At 18.5% G+C, this 21946-nt stretch overlaps 3 protein-coding genes and 3 pseudogenes across 3 annotated transcripts, besides 3 other annotated features; all 6 read left to right on the plus strand.

The window, feature by feature from the left end:
* PmUG01_13066600 (fam-l protein) lies at positions 1-952 on the plus strand (the record flags this gene model as incomplete). The annotated part of the gene is made up of 2 exons (XM_029007638.1): positions 1-72; positions 203-952. The coding sequence occupies 2 exons, from the start codon at positions 1-3 to the stop codon at positions 950-952; spliced, it is 822 nt and encodes a 273-aa protein (XP_028864007.1).
* A 4598-nt stretch (positions 953-5550) lies between these two features.
* PmUG01_13066700 lies at positions 5551-6315 on the plus strand (annotated as a pseudogene).
* Positions 5551-6315: a sequence feature (PIR protein, pseudogene).
* A 3915-nt stretch (positions 6316-10230) lies between these two features.
* PmUG01_13066800 (fam-l protein) lies at positions 10231-11189 on the plus strand (the record flags this gene model as incomplete). Its single annotated transcript, XM_029007639.1, has 2 exons — positions 10231-10317; positions 10443-11189. 2 exons carry the CDS (start codon positions 10231-10233, stop codon positions 11187-11189), a joined length of 834 nt encoding a protein of 277 aa, XP_028864008.1.
* A 2737-nt stretch (positions 11190-13926) lies between these two features.
* On the plus strand, positions 13927-14667 carry PmUG01_13066900 (annotated as a pseudogene).
* Positions 13927-14667: a sequence feature (fam-m protein, pseudogene).
* Positions 14668-17216: 2549 nt separating this feature from the next.
* Positions 17217-18180, plus strand: PmUG01_13067000 (fam-l protein; the record flags this gene model as incomplete). The annotated part of the gene is made up of 2 exons (XM_029007640.1): positions 17217-17303; positions 17428-18180. The coding sequence occupies 2 exons, from the start codon at positions 17217-17219 to the stop codon at positions 18178-18180; spliced, it is 840 nt and encodes a 279-aa protein (XP_028864009.1).
* Positions 18181-20225: 2045 nt separating this feature from the next.
* Positions 20226-20870, plus strand: PmUG01_13067100 (annotated as a pseudogene).
* Positions 20226-20870: a sequence feature (fam-m protein, pseudogene).
* Positions 20871-21946: the final 1076 nt, after the last annotated feature.

Below are 21946 nucleotides of genomic sequence, written 5' to 3' on the forward strand. Positions count from 1 at the left end.
ATGTTGTACTTGTATATCAAAATATCAACGCTTATACTTTTACCTTGGATGTTTCACTTTTACAATAACGTGGTATGAATATATTATTCAAAGAACTTTGTATTATTTATATTTTAACTGTTTATTTTTATAAGTGCTTTTTTTTAGGATGGAAATATTTTTCCACTTAAATAAGAAATATTTACGATTTTCTTGTTTTTAGAGCTCGCTAAATAAATATTATAATGAAAAATGCAATCTTAGAAGAAAATTAAATACAAGAAATTATCGTTTATTAGAAGAAAATAAGCAGAATAAGGATACGTTTATTGTAAATTTTAAAGAAGTAATGCCACATAAAGGAGTGAAACAAAAAGGATGTTTATCTAATAATAAAAACAGGATAAACAGAAAACAGAAACAGTTATGTAGAAGTTCATTATATACTGAAAAGTACAGTAAAAATGTTGAGAAATATAAATGTTGTACACCTAAAACAAAAAAATATTGCGAATATGAAAAAAAAATATTTAAAAAACTTGATTATAAGGATTACGTTAAAAACATCAAGATAATTGATGATAAAGAATATAAAAAGTTATCTTGTAAAAAACGAAGAATACGAATTACTTTACTTTTGTTATTTTTCTTAGTATTGATATTCCCCATATTAGACCTTTCATTAGAGAAATTGGAATGTGGTGGCTTGCTGGGATTACTAGGCTTGTTATACCCAACTAAAACAGAAGCTAGTTCTCCAGGAGGAATGATTGTACATGGAATAGATGGGCTTTTAATTAAATGGTTCAGCATTAATGACTGGGGAGCATCAAAAGCTATATCTACATTAAACGTCTTGATTTATTGCATACCTTTCCTTATATTTATTGTCATATTTATATTAGGGATGATTTACTACTACAAAAAAGTTATAAAATATGAAAATATCAAGTTCAAAAAAAAGATTAAATAAGAATATGAGTTTTTCAGTGGAGATGAATTTATAGAATAGTAGTATTTTTAGTGATATACATATTAACCATAAAAATAACTATTTATATAATCTTAAATATACCGATGTTTTATTGGGATATAGTAAAAAAGCATGTTCTTAGTTATTTTGTTAATTTGAATTTTTTACTGTTTGAATAATTTCAATATTCATTTTATGGAACGACTTTGGCTTAATTTAATATGTTGTCTCGGCATATACATTTTCGTGTTAAAATAGATTTCATGTATAATATATATATATTAGTGTTAAAATTAATATATAGTGTAATAATATATGTAATTATATAGGAATGTGGAACTTTAAATTTGACTGAATATTTTTTTTCTTTTGATTAATTCTGAAATCATTATTTGTTTAGGTTATTTAAAAAAATGTATTATTATTGATAAATTAACAATAGATAAGTTTTTTTTCTCTTTCAGTGAATGTATGAGAATACTTTGTATTAGAGTGATACGTATAAAAAATTGTTTTTTTACAAAAAATGAATATTAATATGTATTCTATAAAATATGTTTTATAAGAAATATTTTATAAGAGGTACTAATTGTAAAAATATTTTTAACAGACTTGATTTTTTACATTACTTAATTGTGAAATTGTAAATATATAATAAGATAATGTAACTTTTATTTATTTATTAATTATAACTGCTCACAAGCTTGAGGATTATAAATCATTGACATTAAGTGAAGTTTCTAAATGAACTGTTATAATATTTTTGTTCCTAATTTTAGTGTTTACTTAATATTTCACAAATTACGTGAATATATATAATATTGAAAACTTGTATTTAAATAATATATATACATTATTTATTTTGTACATCATTAAAAGATTAAATTAATGGACAATAATTAAGAAGTTATTATTATATAATTTGTTACATTTCTTTCAAAATATCTTTTGTTTGGGATTAAATAATGAAAAGTTTATATGCCATTGCATAATATGATATGTGCTATTATATTAGAATTTAAATAATAATTACATTAGATATAACGAAATAGATTCATATTATACAAAATATTAGGAATACATTTTATTATGCGTTATTTTATGCTACATAAACAATTTAATATTAATGTCTCAAAATATTATTTTAACGTATTCTTTATACATTTAATATATTACATATTTTATTTATATTAAAAATATAGGAAAAAACAAGAGCATACATAACGAATATATATAAATTGTGACAGAAAAATATATATATTCATTTTGAGAATAAATGTTAAAAATTAAATTGAATAAATGTTAAGCACTGATAGGAAAAGAGTTATGTATTACGAAAAAACTATATATAATTGTATAAATTTTAAATTAGATATATAAAAATTATATCAAAAATAGAAATGGAATTACAAAAAATATATACATTATTGTTTAAGTTATAATAAATTTCGTTTTAGAATATAATTAAACTCTAATATTTCATAATAATAGTACAGAGTAAATTAACATAAAACCATATAATCAATATGTGAAATGTAAAGTGATAATCTAAAAATACATAAATATAAAGATATATTTAATAATTAATACTTTAAAAGTTACACTAATTTATATATAGAGAAAATTAAATATTAAATTAAAATATGTACACTAATGGATGTAATTTATACACAAAACAAGATTTCCCTATTATTATTAACGAAAATTTTTTAAATGGATTATTTATATATTTATAGTATAAAGGTACTGGTCATATAATTCTTATTATATTTTAAAATATATATAAAGAAAAATTTGCTCAAAAAAATTGAATTCCTTAAAAAAAAATATATAAATACATTTAATGATAATTTAACATAATACTATAATCATTACATTTAAGAAACACATTGTGATATATATACATAATTAAATTAGTTTTTAAATATGAACTGTTTATATATTCATATCTTTATTATATTTACTTATATTATATTATCTTATTAATAACGTGGAAATTAACTAATAGTAAAAACCTTTGTATTGTCATAAATTATAATTAGATGTAAATATATATTTTTCTCATATATTCGTAATTTCAATTTAAAAAATTTAAATTTTAAAAAGCAGGTATTTTTAAAGTATATTTTATTTTTTTTTACTTTATATAAAATATAAGTTTTGTTTTTGAGGTAGAATTCATTATGTTCATAAAAAATTTATTAAAATTAAGTAATAAAAAAAAAGTTATTACATATAATTATTCTTATGAATAGGTAATATATATTTTTATTCTATATTCTATCGTGTAATAATATCTTTAAACAAAAGCTAAAAGGATACTGAAATAATAGCTGTTATTAGTAGTGTGTGTATTTTCTAAATAATTTAATAAAATAAATGAAAAATAATTATAAGATCTCATAATGGAAAAATTTAAATACTTAAATATAAATGTTACTTTTGAATAACAAAAAAAAAAAGAAGAAGAACATTAGAAATATTAAATAATGATAATATTGATATACGAATATAAGTATTTATTTGTTGTATGATAAATATTTATTATAAAATAAAAGAACATAAATTTGAATAAAATATCTAATAAATTTAAATATAGGTATTATTTTATATTCGTATAATTTATATCATTAGAAATTTGATTTCTGAAATATAATATTCACATAATCTAACAAAATATGCTTTGTAATAAACAATATGTTAATATAAATTAGTAGTATGGAAATGCAAAGATCTCTAAAATACTTAATGTATTAACAATTAAATCAGAGTGTTCCTTTTAAATTTATTTAATCCATTTCATACTATATATATTATGTAAAAATATATTTGTTTGAAAAACGTAATATATATCAACTTTAAATTATTTTGTTTTTATCATTCTGTATTTTAAGTAAATATAAGTTAAAAAAGGTACATACGTATATTTTAAATAAAATAAAATATAATATTAAACTATATAACTTTTACAAATTACATGTTATGGCTTAGTAGGTTTTTTACAAAAATTTATGTTGATACTAATTTTATTATTTGTCACATTTCATTATATTAAACAGAACTATATGATTAAGTAATTAGTTACATTATATTCGTGTTATAATACATCTATGAGTAAAAATATTATAGTATAAGTAATGTATTTTATTTGTTAATATACGCTACATACGTAAAGAGTAAAATAATTGGTCAATGGAGATATAAATTAAACAACCAAGAAATAATTTTTTATATTTTTCTTAAGTATATTTAATAAAATTCTGAATTTTCTTTATTTTGAAAAAACAAAGAATTTTCCTCTTATACTTATGGCATATTTAACTATATTTTTATTTGAAATATAATATGAAATTCAAAAATATTTAACATATTTTTAATTCAATCTAAACACTTACATTTTTAATATTAAATCATATTTATAAGTTAAATGAAAGTGCTCTATTGAACTTACATATTATAAAAATTAATACTACTAATACTAAAATATTATGCCTTTTTTATTTTAATAGATTAGAATATATTTTACTCACTATTCTAATTTTTATAATATAAATGTTAGAATCACTCTGAAGTTATAAAATTAAGCTAAAATTATTTTTTTTTTACTTAATAATTTGAATTCAATTTTTATAACAAAATATTTATATTGTATTAAAATCTACACTAATATATGATTGATGCATATATATATATTTTATTAATAGATATATTATTTAATCACACGGTTATAAATATATAATATTGTAAAAAAAACTTAAAAGTAAAATAATTGGATAACACGTGTAACGTATATAATATAGATAAAAGAAAGAGGTGGAAATGCACGGAGGAATCTCTCTTTAGCATTTTTTGTAAAAATAGGATAAAAAAATTATAGATTACTACAGTAATAATTTCATGTTATTATTATAACTACATATTGTATAAGATATTATACTGAATTGTTCTTTACATTTATTTTCCTAATACATAATAAAAAAATAGGATCAGTTTAACTATTATTATATATTAGGTATTTTATTCGAAATATCGTAAATATAAAAAAAAATAATTTTATTATTATTCTTATTCTAAATAACTAATATTTCAGTAAAGTACTTAAAATAAATATATTATAAAAAATAAGATCTCACTATAGTTAATGTACTATTTAAGTATTTATATTAATAGTAATTTATTCGTTAAAATATAGATTATAGATGCTAATGTAAAAATCATATAAATATAAATCTTCATATATTTAAAGTGAGAATGCTTCTTTTTTTTTTCAATTATATATAAATAAAAAGAATTAAAAATGTTATATTCTTGTAATAAATTTATAATTAAATTTTCTATATGTTTGAACAAATAATATAAAAGGTGATATATATATTTTATATAAAATATGAGAGGTTATATGGAGGAATATTTCAATGTCTTATAGTTCATATATTAACATTTATCAAAATTTTTAAGGATTCTCGTTATAATTAAATTATACTTATTAATTATATAATAATCAATACAAATTATACGAATGTTATATTGCATATATAATTTCACAATAATATCCTACTTAATTTTAAAAAAAATTTTGTACATTATTCCTATAATTATTTCATCTTCTTTTTTTCTATTTTGCTTCTCAGGGAAAAAGAGTATGTATCCATGATAAAATATTTAAAGGTAATGTTGATGTTGAACGTGAATATAGAGTATTTAATGAGTCATCTATATTTCTAGAACCACTAGAGAATATTGATATTTATTTATATAAAGTTGTCTGCATGCTTGTTTATAATTATAAAAAAGTAAATATATCACAGTATGTATGTGATGAAGATTTATGTGAATATGTGTATAACTGGTTAAAGATGGAAAAAGAAAAATATTTATCACACATATCTAAACTTGTGAATGACACATTATGCAATGAATATATCTAGAATTTGTGGATTAAATTAAAAGACGGAAAAGATCAAAATGGTTCGTGTAAAAGATGTACACTTACCAATAAATTTATACGTTCACCTGAACTGGACTCTTCTTTACCTGAATTGGAGGTATCTTTACGTGAATTGAATTTATACTCACCTGAATTGAAGACTTCTATAATAATTGGTTTTACAGTTATAAGAAGTTTTCTAATTATTACTTTCCTTTTATATAAAGTATTATACGAATTATAATTAAAAATGATTAATAATTCAGAACAAAAATTGAAAATAATTTTCTACAAAATATTGCTATGTAGACACTTATTATATTTAATTCTTATTTGTTTTGTATAATAGTTTAAATACATTGAACTCTGGATTAGCAGTTGTATAAGTAAAAAAAAAAATAATAATACAGAACATTTTTCCAGAAGAATTTTGTGAATCCATAGAAAGATCCTGTGAAGATGAAAATTTACATATATAAAACGGAAGAATTGCGATAAGTTATCATTCTAAAGGAAATTCGTAATTTACATGTAATGCTGGATTGGTGCTTTATTTGCATACTTATCTGAGGAATGAAAATGTTAATTCTTGTAATATTCTATTATACAATATAAAGAACAATAAATAATATAAAGAGAATATAATTAACGCACAGAAGTATTGCAAAAATAACATTTTCCGCTTATTAATATAAGTCATTGATGTTAACACTATTTTGAGAGTGATCAATAAGAAAATTTTTTATTTTGTTTTAGACAGCGAGAACATATATGATGAATACATAATATTTTATTTAATAAAATATTTAATTTCCCTACCAAATATTATTAGATATAACTATATTGATTCTATTATTCCCTATAACATATAACTAAAAAGTTTATGTGCTCATTATACTAAGTTTAATATACAGGAAACAGTATATTTTATATTACAAGATACTTGTTATTGTGATTTTTATGATTTTAGTATCTTTTTATTAAATATCTAAATAAAAAACCATAACATATATTAAATAATATTAATAGAGAATTTTATAATATTTTTTCTAAAATAATTTCAAATAAATAGAAATAAGGCATAATTAAAAATCTATTATATTTTACGCTTTATGACAATATATTTGGAAATGTAATTACGTTAAATATTTATATAATATATATAATGATATGAAGATATATAAATAACATGAATTTTATTTTTTATTAATAAAATAATTATTATAATGAATTATAATATCATATTCTTCATTTCTGTGTATGTATATTTTTCTTATATTTCCTGTCCATATAATGGCTGTATCAATAAATAATAATATTTATATTAAGAAAGTACGAATATGATAATTAATAATTCTAATAAATATTTATAAATACACTACTGGAATAAAAATACTACTATTATTCTTCATATTATAGATTATACATACAACATAATAGTATTGTTATGTTTTAATTATCTTAATAGTTTTTAAAATTATTATTATATATATTTTTATATAATCATAAAGGAAAATAATATTTTTACTAATACATTTGTATGGAATACATTTTCATTTATTTCATATATATACATATGTCACATATTTATATATATATATATTTAAAAGGACGATATATATGAAAGAGTTAAAAGAAAATACATAGAAAAAATATATATATAATGATAAATTATTATGTAAAACATCTGTTTTAATATACCTTTACTAATTATGAATGAGGTATTAGTTTTTGTTTTATATATGCAATTTATAAAAAGAACCTATATATGTATAATACATGAATTAATTTATGAATTATATTATTAATGTTCACAGTTCATTATTAATAATTCGGTTAATGCTTATATTACTTTATTTTTTATATGTAGTGAGCCCTCATAAGAAAACATAAACTATATATTCCACATAATAAAATAAACATTACTCCAATAGTAAAAATATTTAATTCAGTGTTATTATAGAATATGATATATGAATATAACTTATTATAATTAATTTAATTTTCTATCTAGAAAGAATGATGCCCCAAAATTAAATATTACTTTATTTAAAATAAAATATTTCAAATGAGATAAATTGTTATATAGGAGAGAATTAGCAAAAAAAAAAAAAAATAAAATAAGAAAATAATTTATGCAAAAATTTTTATATATTTTGCATACATATAAAGAAAAAAATAAGTGTGTATGAAAAAAAGGATAAGTTTCCTTGAACAACATGAAATTCATAGAAATGACCATGTTTCATTGAGTATATAATATAAAAAATATATTTTACTGCATATTTGGAAATAAAAATAATTTTAGAAAAGTTTCTGCATAAAAATGAAAATCAATAATATTATTAAAAAAAGAGGAATACATTAAATCACAAATATATCATATAATTTATAGAAAACTAGAACACATAATAGAACAAATGAGGAACAAATAACAATGTAGTATATACCTTTTTTCCTAATATATATCACAGTTTTTTATAATTTTATAGATATTATATTAATATAAGTGAAGTTTTCATCTTCAAAAGAAAAAAAATATATATTAATTGTAATGTAAACTGGTATTTACGTAATCATATACTATTAACAGAAGATATAAATTTAATTTTGTATGCATAATTCTATAACTTGTAAATGCTCAAGACTTTTTAACAGATTTTGTTTAAAATAAAATATAATTGGTGTTATTATTGTTAAAAAATCTAAAAAATTTATTATTCTAAAAATTCAGTATAAAAAATTAGATCTTTCAGATTTAAAATAAAAGAATTTCATATATGATATGCAGAAGTATATTACGTATTATGCATCGAATATATAGAACGTGGTAATTTTAAATATATATTTAAAATAGTATTATTTTAAAGAAATACATAAAATAATGGAACAAATATTTTTAGAAAGTATTATAAAAGCGTACTCTATAGTTATTTTATTATTTCTAATATTGCTTTAAGGAAGGTAAAATCTATTTAGAAGGAACATAAAAGTGTTTATAATAATATAAATGCTTTTTTTTTCTTTCTTTCATTCATTTTTTTTTTTTCTTAATATTGTATATTATAATATTTTAATATATATATCTTTTTACGTAAATAATATTCATACGTATATAAAAGGTTATTGTGCTTGGGAGTGACATATCGGTAGGGCATGGTTAACATCTGTTAGTTAAATATTTATTTCTAGAAGTAATTCTGTGTAATATGTTAATAATATTTAGTATTTTAATTATTCGTCAATAGGAAAAAGAATACATATATTTACTGATCAAGCATTCTACTTTTGTCATTTTTGATTAAATTTATTTTATAACAATTTATTGAATTTATATGATATAATAAAATGATAAAAATTTAAATTATTCAGTAAGTAGGCAGTCAAATTATTGAACTAATTTTTTTCTGATAATAATACATTTATTACCAGAATTTATACTTCTTAATTTATTATAATTTATTAACAATTTTTCTAAATATAAATATGTAATTGAAAAAAAAAAAGAAAAAAATTAAGTTTAATATATAAAAACTTTTCATTTACAATTAATAAGAGTAAGGCTTCATTAAATAATATTATTTTAAAATATTATTATACCAAAAAATTATAATTAAAAATTATTTATGTTTAAAATATATATATTATATAATTTTGATGATATGATATAAATTCTACTTTTTAATTATTTTATAGACAATAAAAGCATAAAAATGTTATTAATAATATATCATAGATAGGTGTACAGAACAGTTTTTCATTCATTTATAATTATATTTGTTATATTAATATTATAATTAATATTTTTTACAATAATAACATGTTTTCAAATTATATTTTTAAAATTAAATTTATTAATAAAAAAAAAAGTCAAAATTATTTGTTATCCCCTTAATATAGAGAATAATAGATTACCTGTATTCTATAAATTCTATATTCTATATAAAGTCAATATATAAAAATATTAATATATTTTATATTTTATTATTATATTTTTTTTTTTTCTAAAAAAGGCTTGATAAATAAATTACTTCGTTTCTATATTAAACAGTTAAATTATTTATTTTGAATATTTATGAAAAAAGTTAAATTATTTCATTTTAATGAAAAGTAGTTTATTAAAAATAATATTAAGATAAAAATTTCATAATATACTCTTACTGTTTTTGTTCTTTGTTTATTTTGTAATACTCAACACGGTTATATACATTTTACGTTGTTTTTATGGAAAAATTAAATAAGACAATGAAAGTTAATATAATAAATTTATAATGGTTTATCATTAGAAGAACATTATACTATTACTAATTTATTTCTTAATATATATATTACAATATTGAATATATATATCATGGAACAAAAATTTAGTTTACTTTTATTTATTAAAATTTGTACCTCTATTATTTTAAGTTGGATATGTAATTTTTACCATGCTATGGTATGATAATATTTTTTACTTATGCCTGCATTACTTATATTTTTATGTTTATTTTCCTTTAGTATTATTTTTAACTTAATATCTAATATCTATATATATATAACATATTTATTTTATGTTTTTAGAGTACGTTTAATAAATATATGGATGTAATCTACAATATACGAGAACACAAAAATACAAGAACTTATCGATTACTAGCAGAATGTAAACAGGATCATGTTTCACATATTACAGGTTTAAAACAACTTATACCAAATAACAAATATATGGAAAATAAAAAAATATGTTATAACGAAAAAAAAAACAAAAGAAAATATGAAAAATTAGATGAAAGTTCACTAATTAACGCAGGATATCATAATCAATCTAAGAAAAATAAGTTATATATATTTGAAACAAAAACATATTCTCATCTTGAAAAAAAAATATTCAAAGAACTAGATTATTTGGATTTTCTTAAAGACAACAAGACAATTAGTGACAGAGTCTACAAAAAAACTATATTTGAAAAACACAAATTACGAGTTTTTATACCTGTGACATTGCTTTTGTTGTTTTCAACATATTTTATATTAGATTTATTCTTTAATTGTGGACTTAAAAGCGCATTGTTTAAATTATTGAAACATTTCTTAGGTAGAGCACCGCTGGATCATTTATACACTTATTTGAAAAATAATGTAGGTTCATTTTTCAGTATTACAATAAATGAAGGAATTAAGGCTAAAGTTTTACATATAACACCGTTTTTTTATTTTGTAATATACTTTACATTATTCTTCATATTGGGTATAACATTAATATTAGGAGTTATTTATTACCATAAGAAAGTTAAAAAATATCAAAAAATTAAATACCAAAAAAGATAAATATTATAGTACGAAATACGATTTTTTTTGTAATAAACTCTTTGATATAAAGTTATAAATGTAATACTTTTAATTATATACATATTAGAAATACTTATAATTGCTTAGATTTTAGAAATGAACTTATATATGTGGTATTTTTGACTTAAGACAAAATACATTTACATAGGATTTTTTTTGTTTACGAATATTTTAGTGTGTTTCAATTTGTATTATTTGTTATTTACTAAATATTATATTTTTGTATTTAAACAAATTTTTATAAAAAAAAATATATATATATATATATATATATATATATATATATGTGAATTAAAAAAATTATATAATGTTTCAATACCTAAAATGTTCATTTGAAATATTATAATTTATATTTGTTATAATAAAATTTCTCTGTATTCTTTATTGTGATCTAGTCCTAAATGATTGTTTTTATTCTTTGTTAAGAAAATGTATTATTTATTTTAAATTAGAAATAAATATATCTTCTTTATTTTTTAATTTTGTGAGGTCCATATATTTTCTTAAAATGATATATATATTTATATAGTTAGAAAAATTTTATAGTTATTCTATAAAATAATTTTTTTTGGAAACGTATTTTAAAACATAATTATAGGAAAAACATTTTAAATATATTTTTATTCTATGTTTCATATTATTTATCTTAGGTTATTAATATATAATAAAAAATACACTCTTTAACTAACGATTATTTATAATTTCTTAGGAATTTATGAGTTCTGTGTCTTTACATATAATTGAACTATTAAATTGAATTTTATATATTTTACTTAATTATAGCGTTAATACCATTTTGGAAACATAAATTAAATATATATTATATGGAAAATATGTAAAATAAGGAATTATTTATTTCAATTTGTATATTTTTAAAAGATTAATATAATAAATTAATGTTAAGTATATATTAACAGATAATATATAAATATTCCTTTTTTCTTAGTTTTTTCAGAATAATAACATTTTAAATATTTGTTTATATGTATAAAAAACCCCTTTGTCCTTGGGTGTAATAAAAAAGTAAATATTCTTCTACAATAATATAATAAATTGTTGATATTTCTTTATAAATATTTATTATTTTTTTTTGTCTGTATGTACATTAAGAGTTATTACTATTTTAAATGTATATAAATATATATATAGCTTATATTAACAACTAATAATACATTTATCTTTACAGGGATATGTTTATAATAAAATAAGTAAAACTAAAAGACCAAGATCGTAATATATAATTTATAAATTAGTTATTTTTTTTTTTTTATTTATAAAATTATTTCTACTAAGGCTTATTTGATAAGTTACATTATTATTTTGTACAACATATGTCTAAATAAGGGTAATTAATAAATGTACCATGAAACCGTTTTGTGAGTATTTTTATTTAATAAACTTTATTTTTCTTAAGCTTATGTAAGAAATGTTACTAAAATAATAATATATGCTTCACTTTAACGACTACAAATAATTAAAAAAGCACAGTTTCTCCAGTGTTATTACTCATGCATAATGCTTTTTTTTATCGTATATGAATAGACGACAGAAAATGAAACTAATATATATAGAAAATACTTCATGGACAAATGAAAGTATGGATAATGAGAATTTTAATAAAAGAAATAATTTATTTTATTATTTAATTTTTTTTCTTTTTGCTTATATTAAGTATTTCTATAATTTGATAAAATATTTTATTTCATGCAGAAAATAGGTTTATGTATAGATATATAGAATAATTTTCCTGTAATATAATCTTTTTTTTTATTTCTAATTATGTATATTTAGAACAAATAATAATTAAAGAAAAGAAAAAAATTAATAAATATAAAAATATTATATTTATAGATTATTATGTAACCTAAATTTAAAAATTATCATTTTCAAAAATTAAGGCAAAAAAAATAAAGAATTAGTTCCTATATTCTTTAAATATATATTTCTTTGTAGATTAGATAGTCCATTTATATCATATTTTTGAGTTGTATATGAAATATAAAAAAATTTTGTATACATCATGAGTAACTGAGAAATGGATTATAATTAATATAATATAACGTTTTTTCGTCATATTATATGGCTCAATATTTATTAGGTACAATAAATAGTTGTAATAAATTATATTTTTTGTAACTTTTGAATTACTAATATAATAAAGTCTTCAAACTTATTAATAATAGTTTTATTATATACAGAAATATATTATTTAAATATTCAACATATTTTCTATAATACGTAATCTGAAAATTTCTCTATAAAGTAAATTACATATTTTTTTCTTAGGTTATTCTGAGAAGGGCGAGTGAATATTATTTGATTTTGGAACTGCAATAAATAATTACATAATATATTTATAATATATATGAATAAAATCAAGTTATTATATAATAATGAAATTTCTATTTTATTTTTACATAACATTAGGATAGAAATTTTATAATATATCTCCAATGTTATTTTTCCTTATTAAAATAGTAAACATTATTCTAATTATATGAATTTTATTAAGTATATATGAAGCAATATATAAAGTTTTTTTTAAATAAATATAGTAACCGATTTAATAAGAATTACGCAATATTATTATTAGGTTTTACCTTAATGAATATATAAGAATATCAGCAATTTATATAGTGGAATAAAATATTTGTGTTAATAACATTTAACATTTTTTTTTTTATTTTTTTAATATGGATATGTTATTTTTATAATAATGTGGTGTAATAATTACACATTAGTATGTCTAATATAATAATTGTTTTTGTGTAATATCTTTATTAATAGTTTTTTTTTACTGTTTGACAATTTACTCTGTTAAATAAAAAATATGCATATTATATTTTTGGTCATTTTTGACAAAACTTTAGATGAGTATTGAAACTATTTTTTTATGATTAGGTAAAAGAAATTACTTATTGATAGCAAAAAATAGACCGAATAAAGATGCATATATTTTAGGGTTAAAAGAAGAACACCACATAATGGAGAGAGAGCCTATGGAAAAGACAAAGAATATAATAGAATTTCACTAAATAAGGTGTGGTATTATACAGAAGTTATGGATTTTATTAATAGAATGTTTCATGGAAAATATTTCAATATTGAAAAAAAAGTGATCAAAAATATAAATCGTGAAAAATTTATTGAAAGAAACAAGTGAATTCTTGATTTAACTTTAAAAAAAATAAAATTTAGGAATTAAGAGTTTGGAATTTCTATATTTCTTCTTTATTTCTTTTTGAGATTAGGATACTCTATATTACAACATTGTAAACTGTTGAAAGGAATAGGGGAAGTGTTCATTAGTTTACAATCAGTATTTTATGAAACAGCACACGAAGTATTAATAGTGTCCGAAATGTGTATATTATTATATAGAGAAGTTATTGTTATGATATTTGTTATACGTACAGGAACATTTTATAAAATATTAAGAACTAGTGAAAAATATTAAAATATTAAGCTGATAACTGGTTAAAAGAATAGTAAGGAATATGTACTTTTCTGTAAGAACATTATTATCATGATAAAATACTTGTAATATATTTACTGGTATACCATTAATGGTAACACCCTTAATAGTTATAATGATATAAGTTTATTTTTGTATATCAGTTTTTTAATGATCAACAGAAAAATTTTCCTTTTTTTGTAAAATTAAATGTTCTAATATTATTCAGTGTGTATTTCAAAGCATTATTTAAGTTTATTGTATATGGGCTAATGTTTATACATTTGCATTTAAATATTTTTCTACGAAAAATATATAATTGTTCTTTAAAAAGGATGCAAAATATGGAAATTTATAGAAATGTAAGAAATTGCATTAGTAATATAAAGTTGTGTTTTATATTTTACTGCTTCCTTTAGAAAAAAATTATTTTTTGTTCAGATTATTAGTTAATATGTGTTATTTATTAAAATTAAATGTAAATATTTCTTTAATTTTTGTATTATAGATAATTGAAGGTAGTTTGTTCTACAGATATATATATACATATATATATTTTGTTTTCTTTAAAACATGATAATTATAGTATAATGTTGCTTTATGAGAAATATCGAAGAAAACATCTATATTAAAAAAAATATTTTCATCAGCTTTGATTTTTTGCAGAGTATGTACGTTTTATTATAACTATATAACAAAATATTTTTTTTAATTATATATTATTAATAATCGTTTTATAACTTGGGTGTTCTAAGTTTTTACAAATATATGAAATGTTATATGAATTTATATTCTTAGTTTTTGCTCAGTTGTATTGTTAATTCAATTTTAAAATATTTCCTGTATATATATATAATATTGAAAATTTACAAACATATATATATTATATATTGTTATTAAATTCCATATATTATTAAATTAAGAAATTATATGTAATGAGGTATTATTACATAACATATAAAGGTACTTCCTTATTTCTTTTACATAATTATAAATTTCAAAAAATGTTAAATATAACTAAACTTCAACATTATAACAGTAATTAAAAGAAATATATATTTTCTACAATCTTTTTATCGTATGCCGATGTTTCATTATGTACTTGTTTTTTATTTTTATGAATATCTATATAAAACTTAAGGATATAATATTATTTCAAAGATATATGAAAGCACGTAATGATTATATTGGTAATCACTAGTAATTCCATATCAATAACACTAATATTTTAAATAATTTAAAAAAAAAATAAAATTATGTTTTATATGTATTTCTTAAATACAGGTTTAACTTTCAAGTTACAGTTAAGAAATATACAATATTTTTCAGTTTTTATTTCTCGTAGTAACTATATGGGGAAAATTATTAATCGTTTGTATTACTAAGGAGTTTCAATACATAGGAAGATAACTATATTTATTATTAGAATTGAGTAATATACATATAATTTTACTTATAAAATACATTAAATAAATATGATAAAATTTATTGATAAATAAAATAATATATATTTTCAATAAGGTTAATACTAAATAAATGTATTATTGAACAAAGTTTATTCTGATAAGATATTTAATATAGGATTTACTTATTTTTATTATTATTTTTTTCTTTTTGTTAGTATATTAATACCTATAAATAAGTGTATTTAATTAAAATCATGATAATATATTGAGTCAATGAATTTTAAGATTTATTTTGTGCAAATATTAGCATGAATTATACTCAAAAATAGCAAATTTCAAATGTTATTATAAAAAAATTAAAAATAATTAATTTAATTACCATTAAAACACATATTGTTTAATATATTTGGTAGTATATTATAAATTTCACTTTCGAATTATATAATGTATCCAAAAAATTGTGCATGCAATTACGAAGTAATTAATACACAAGATGTAAAAAATACAATACAAGAGCTTATGCATAGTGCAATTTTCTTTATTTATTATCACTATTAATATATTATCATAATAATTAATATTATTTTTCAATTAAAACAAGACTATACAAAACATATTTTTAATAAATAAGAATTATTAGAAACGACAAATTTTTAAATTAGTTGTTATTATCTAAATATATGGAATAATATATTATCTATGTTCTATACATTATATAGTGTTTATATTATATATATTCTATATTCTACATAAACTTAATATTTATAAAAACTAAGAATTTTCATATATTGTTTTCCATTTATTTTTAAGAAAAATAAATGATTATTTTTTAATTATTCTACTATATTAAATTATTAATAAATATATTTTGAATATTTTTGAAACTATTAATATAATTTATTTTAATGAAAATTTGTTTTTTAAAGGTAGAATTAAGATAAAATTTTTATAATATATATTTAAATTTATTTTTCTTTATGTCTGTTGTCAAAGACATTGTTTTTATATCTATTTTATTATGTTCTTATGAAGTATAAATAAAAACTTTTTTTTTTTAAACTAAAATAGCATCCCATATTATTAGATGAATATACGTTATTGCTAATTTTTTTTGTACTGAATTATTACAATATTTATATTGAAATTATGGAACAAAAGTTTATGTTATTTTTCCTTATTAAAATTACTATCTTTATATATTTAAGTGGGATATGTTATCTTAACATTCATATGGTTTGATAATATTATTTACGGATAATTTTATTACATATATTTGTCGTGTTTAATTTTTGTTATACTTATTTTAGCATGAGAATATTTATTCATATGAATAATAAATATTTACATCTTTTTTTAGAGTATGTTTAGGAAATCCATGCATGAGAAACACAATAATAGAAATATGTTTTTTATGAGAACTTATAGATTACTAACAAAATGCAAAAAGAATAAGGATTCAAATTTTGTGCGATTAAAAGAAGAGATACCGAATAATGAAGTGTACGAAAGAAAGGATATAACTAATAACGAAAATGGGGTCAAAAGAATAATCAAACCACCGTATAAAGATTCATTAAACATTCATAATGGACATAAACAAGATAGGATGAATAAATATTATATATTTGAAACAAAAAAATATTCTTATCTTGAAAAAAAGATATTTAAAGATCTTGATTTTTTAAATTTTCTTAATAACAACAGGACAATCAGTGATAAAACTTACAAAAAAATAATAATTAAAAAGTGTGGATTAAGATTTTCATTACCTTTATTATTGTTATTATTTTTAACATTATCTCTGATATTAGGTCTTTCTGGGATGAGTATTGTACCTATATCTAAGTTGTTATCAGTAGTGTCAGAGATCCATGGATCTAAAGGTTGGATTTCCGTTTTTGGCTCATGGTTAAAGAGTACCCCACCTTTTTCTGAGTTGTTCAAAGTTATGCAAGGCCAAAAAGTTTTAAACAAATTTGTAACGAATTTTTTTGGTTTTATGATACACGTCGTACCTTTTATAATATTGGGATTTATTTTTATATTAGCAGTTGTTTATTACCATAGGAAAGTTAAAAAATATGAAAGAATTAAATTCAGGAAAAGATAAAACTTATAGTAAGGGATATATTACTTTCTGTAGTGATATCTTTAATAAATGTAATTGCTTTAATATCTATAGGTATAAATAAATTCACCATACTCATAATTTTTTAATTTTTATAAATGCACCTACTTGCATAAATCCTTTTTTACATACAATAGTCTAAATGTAGGTTCTTGAATATTTTGAGAACTTTAATTTTATAATATATTTAAACATGTATTTTTATGAACTGTTTAAATTTAATTAAATATTATATTTTAATGTATATATATATTCCTATATAAAGTATATGTTTGAGCTCTATAATTACTTTATAATAGAACAATTCATATAATTTATTGAAGTAGTGCATGGTTCAGGTTTTAGGTTTTGGTGTTTAGGGTTTAGGGTTTTTGAAAATGAATATACACTCTCCACAATCATACAGTAATATACAGGAATATACCTATATATTTTTGATATTTTTTATTTTTGTAAATTTATTATGTGATATATTAATATCTTATAAAAGATGTATAAAAACATATATTCTTTATATTAAGAAAAAATAAATTGATCAATTTAATAATGATAAAGTTTTAGACAAAGCAAAACTGAAAAAAAGTATTATTTTTTTTTGGATAATTTATAAAAATACAGCATTGTTCCTAATAATGAATTATATTTTAATACGATGTATTTTAAAAGTTACTCCATTTTTCATACTTTGTTAATTAAATGAGTGTAATAAATGAGGTTCTACATGCATTTATTTCTCTAGTAAATTTAATAAATACAATTCATTTATTAATTTATATATTTCATAGAATCTAGTTAAATTTATAATATAATATATATAAATTTTTAAGTTATAACATTTATATGAACTTAATAGATTATAATTAACTTAAAGTAATAACCCATGCATTTTTTATTCTTCCTAAAAAATATTATTAAGACAAAACGAAAAAGATATTAGCATATATGTACAGTTCTTAATGTAGAAATTGAAAGTATAGCTAATAATAACTTTAACGTAAAAATTCGTTATTATTATTATTATTTATTACCACAATTTTTTGAAAAATTTTATTTTATGTAAACATTATGTATATGAATAGATACATGGAATAATTCTATATAAGCAGCATAGATTTTCAACATTATTAATATTTCTTTTAAATATGTATAATTAATTAAATGAAATATATTAAAAATTAAATAGATAGATACAAAGATTTTTCATTTAGAAATATTTATGTAAATTATTTTAAATTTAAAATTGTATTTTTAAAAAATTTTGGTGCAAAAATAAAAAATCAACCTTTATTTTTTAGTACAATATATATTTCTTCTTAGATTAGAAAGTGCCATATAAATTTTATTTGTTTAATTATATTATAGCCTATAAAAGATTGTATGTGTTCACGGAATAACAAAATCATATATTGTAACTAGTGTATTAAAAAATATTGATTTCTTAGTTTATTGTCGATATTATTATATTGTTATAATAAATAATATTTTTTAGTAATAATAACTTCCAAAATATAATGCACATAATATAGGTATAAATAATAGTATGATTCCTTTAAAAATAGTAATTATTGTCTTAATGTATGGAGGAATATATTATATATATATATATTCTCTACATTATGCATAATATATATACTCAATATTTCCACATAATAAGAAAAAAGATATTTATTTTTTAGTTTATTACGAAAATGATAATAGAATAATTAATTAGTGGAATACGTTTTATAAACAAAGTACTTATTTCAAATATTTACGAACATATTCATATTCTATTTTAATGATACTTATTTGTTTTTTTTAATTACGATTAAAACTAATTTTATATAATACATTTTTAAATTTATTTTTCTTTGGGGTCGTTGTATAGTATATTGTAATTACATATTTATCATTGTTTGCAAAATTATAAAATATTATAATAAACACAAATTAAATAAATAATTATAGTGTACTTTTTCGTAAAATAATATTATATCACTATTAGTTTTTTATGTTTTGAATAAATCAGTATATGAAAGATCTGTATAATGGATAGAAAAATTCAGTTGTTCCCTTTTGCAAAAATTTTTACTTTTGTCCTTTTAACATGAACATCCCATTTTAACAATGATACGGAATAGTAATATGATATAATCATATTTATTATTATTTATATGTGTACTGATTCGTTTGTATTAACATTTTTATTTAGTATTATTAATTCAAATAAATAGTATATATGTGCATTATTCTTTTATAGTACAATTAGAAAATCCCAGTATGAGAACTATATTCTTGGTATAAAGTTAAAAAAAAGAAATTATCGATCACTAGAATAATATAAAAAAAATAAGTATTTAAATAATGTTTGTTTGAAAGAAGATATATCAAATAATATAAAGTGCGAAAAAAATGATATATGTAATAATGAAACAAAGGCCAATGTATAAAACAGAAAATTAAATTGAAATTTACTGAATAAAGCGCAGTACTATACAGAATTCATAGACTATAATAGTGGAATTTTTGACAAAAAGCACTTTAATATTAAAAATAATTTGATCAAAAAAAATATTATGATGATTTTCTTGATAAAAACAGGAAAATTAGTAATATAGCTTTAAAACCAATAAAAACTAGAAGTTATAGATTTGGAAATACTATATTTATTCTTTTTTTCTTATTGGGAATAGGATCACCCATACTATGAGCAATATATTTGAGGGGAAATTCAATTTTTGGAAAATTTAGTTATTTTTGGAGTATTATAGAAAGAAATTTAGGGGTTCAATAAAACAATTAGGTGTAGAAATTTTTTTTCTAATATTTTTTTTTGTATGTATCTTAATACTAGGATCATCATTAAAATAACCATACCAAAAATATTAAGAAATAATGAAAAATATAAGAAAATTAAGTTGTTCATTGAGTAAATGGAAAATAAGGAACATATATTTTTCTGTTAGGAATGTATCAATATGAAGTATTAAATGAAATACCTTTTATGGTATACTTAATAGTAATTATTATTTCTTCAGTAATTCTAATAATTATATTGTGGGTATTTTTTTATTTTCATATAAAATTGAAAAAATTATGTTTACTGTTATGTGAGTGTGAATTATGTGATGTTTTTCAATTTGTATTCTAGAGTATTAATTTAGTTTAAATATACTTGGAATAATCCACTTGGTTGTATGTATTAACAGCTTTATATGAAAAATATATTTATGTGCTTTAAAATGAATATATGATGACATAATTAGTATAACTTTATTGAACTCTGAAAATGTAGGTATTCCCTAAAAATTGCTGCTCCCTATTATATAAATTGTTACATTCTAAATTTATTATTTGTTTAGCTTATTAAGAATATATATTATTACTTATAAACTAACAACTTGTATGAATTTTTTTGTATATAATAAAAGGAAGTAATATATATTGTTGCATTTATATGTATATATATTTTTCTTATATAGGAAAGAAAAATTTTATCGTATAAAATATATTTTATGAGAAATATGCTATAAAATAAATTAATCATAATATATATTTTAACACATATAAATTAGTAGAGACGCCAGTAATAATTCATGCGAAAAAATGAAACATTTTTATAATAAAAATATTATAGAATTGTTAAATAATAAGAGGTTAATTACAGCCGTATTATTGAATGAATGAAATGTAAAATAAGGTATATATTTTATGTAGGGAAAAACAAACATTTAATAAAAACAAGAAGAATATTAGTACAAAAAAAGTA

The sequence above is a fragment of the Plasmodium malariae genome (genome assembly GCF_900090045.1).
Source record: "Plasmodium malariae genome assembly, chromosome: 13".
NCBI classification, from domain to species: domain Eukaryota; phylum Apicomplexa; class Aconoidasida; order Haemosporida; family Plasmodiidae; genus Plasmodium; species Plasmodium malariae.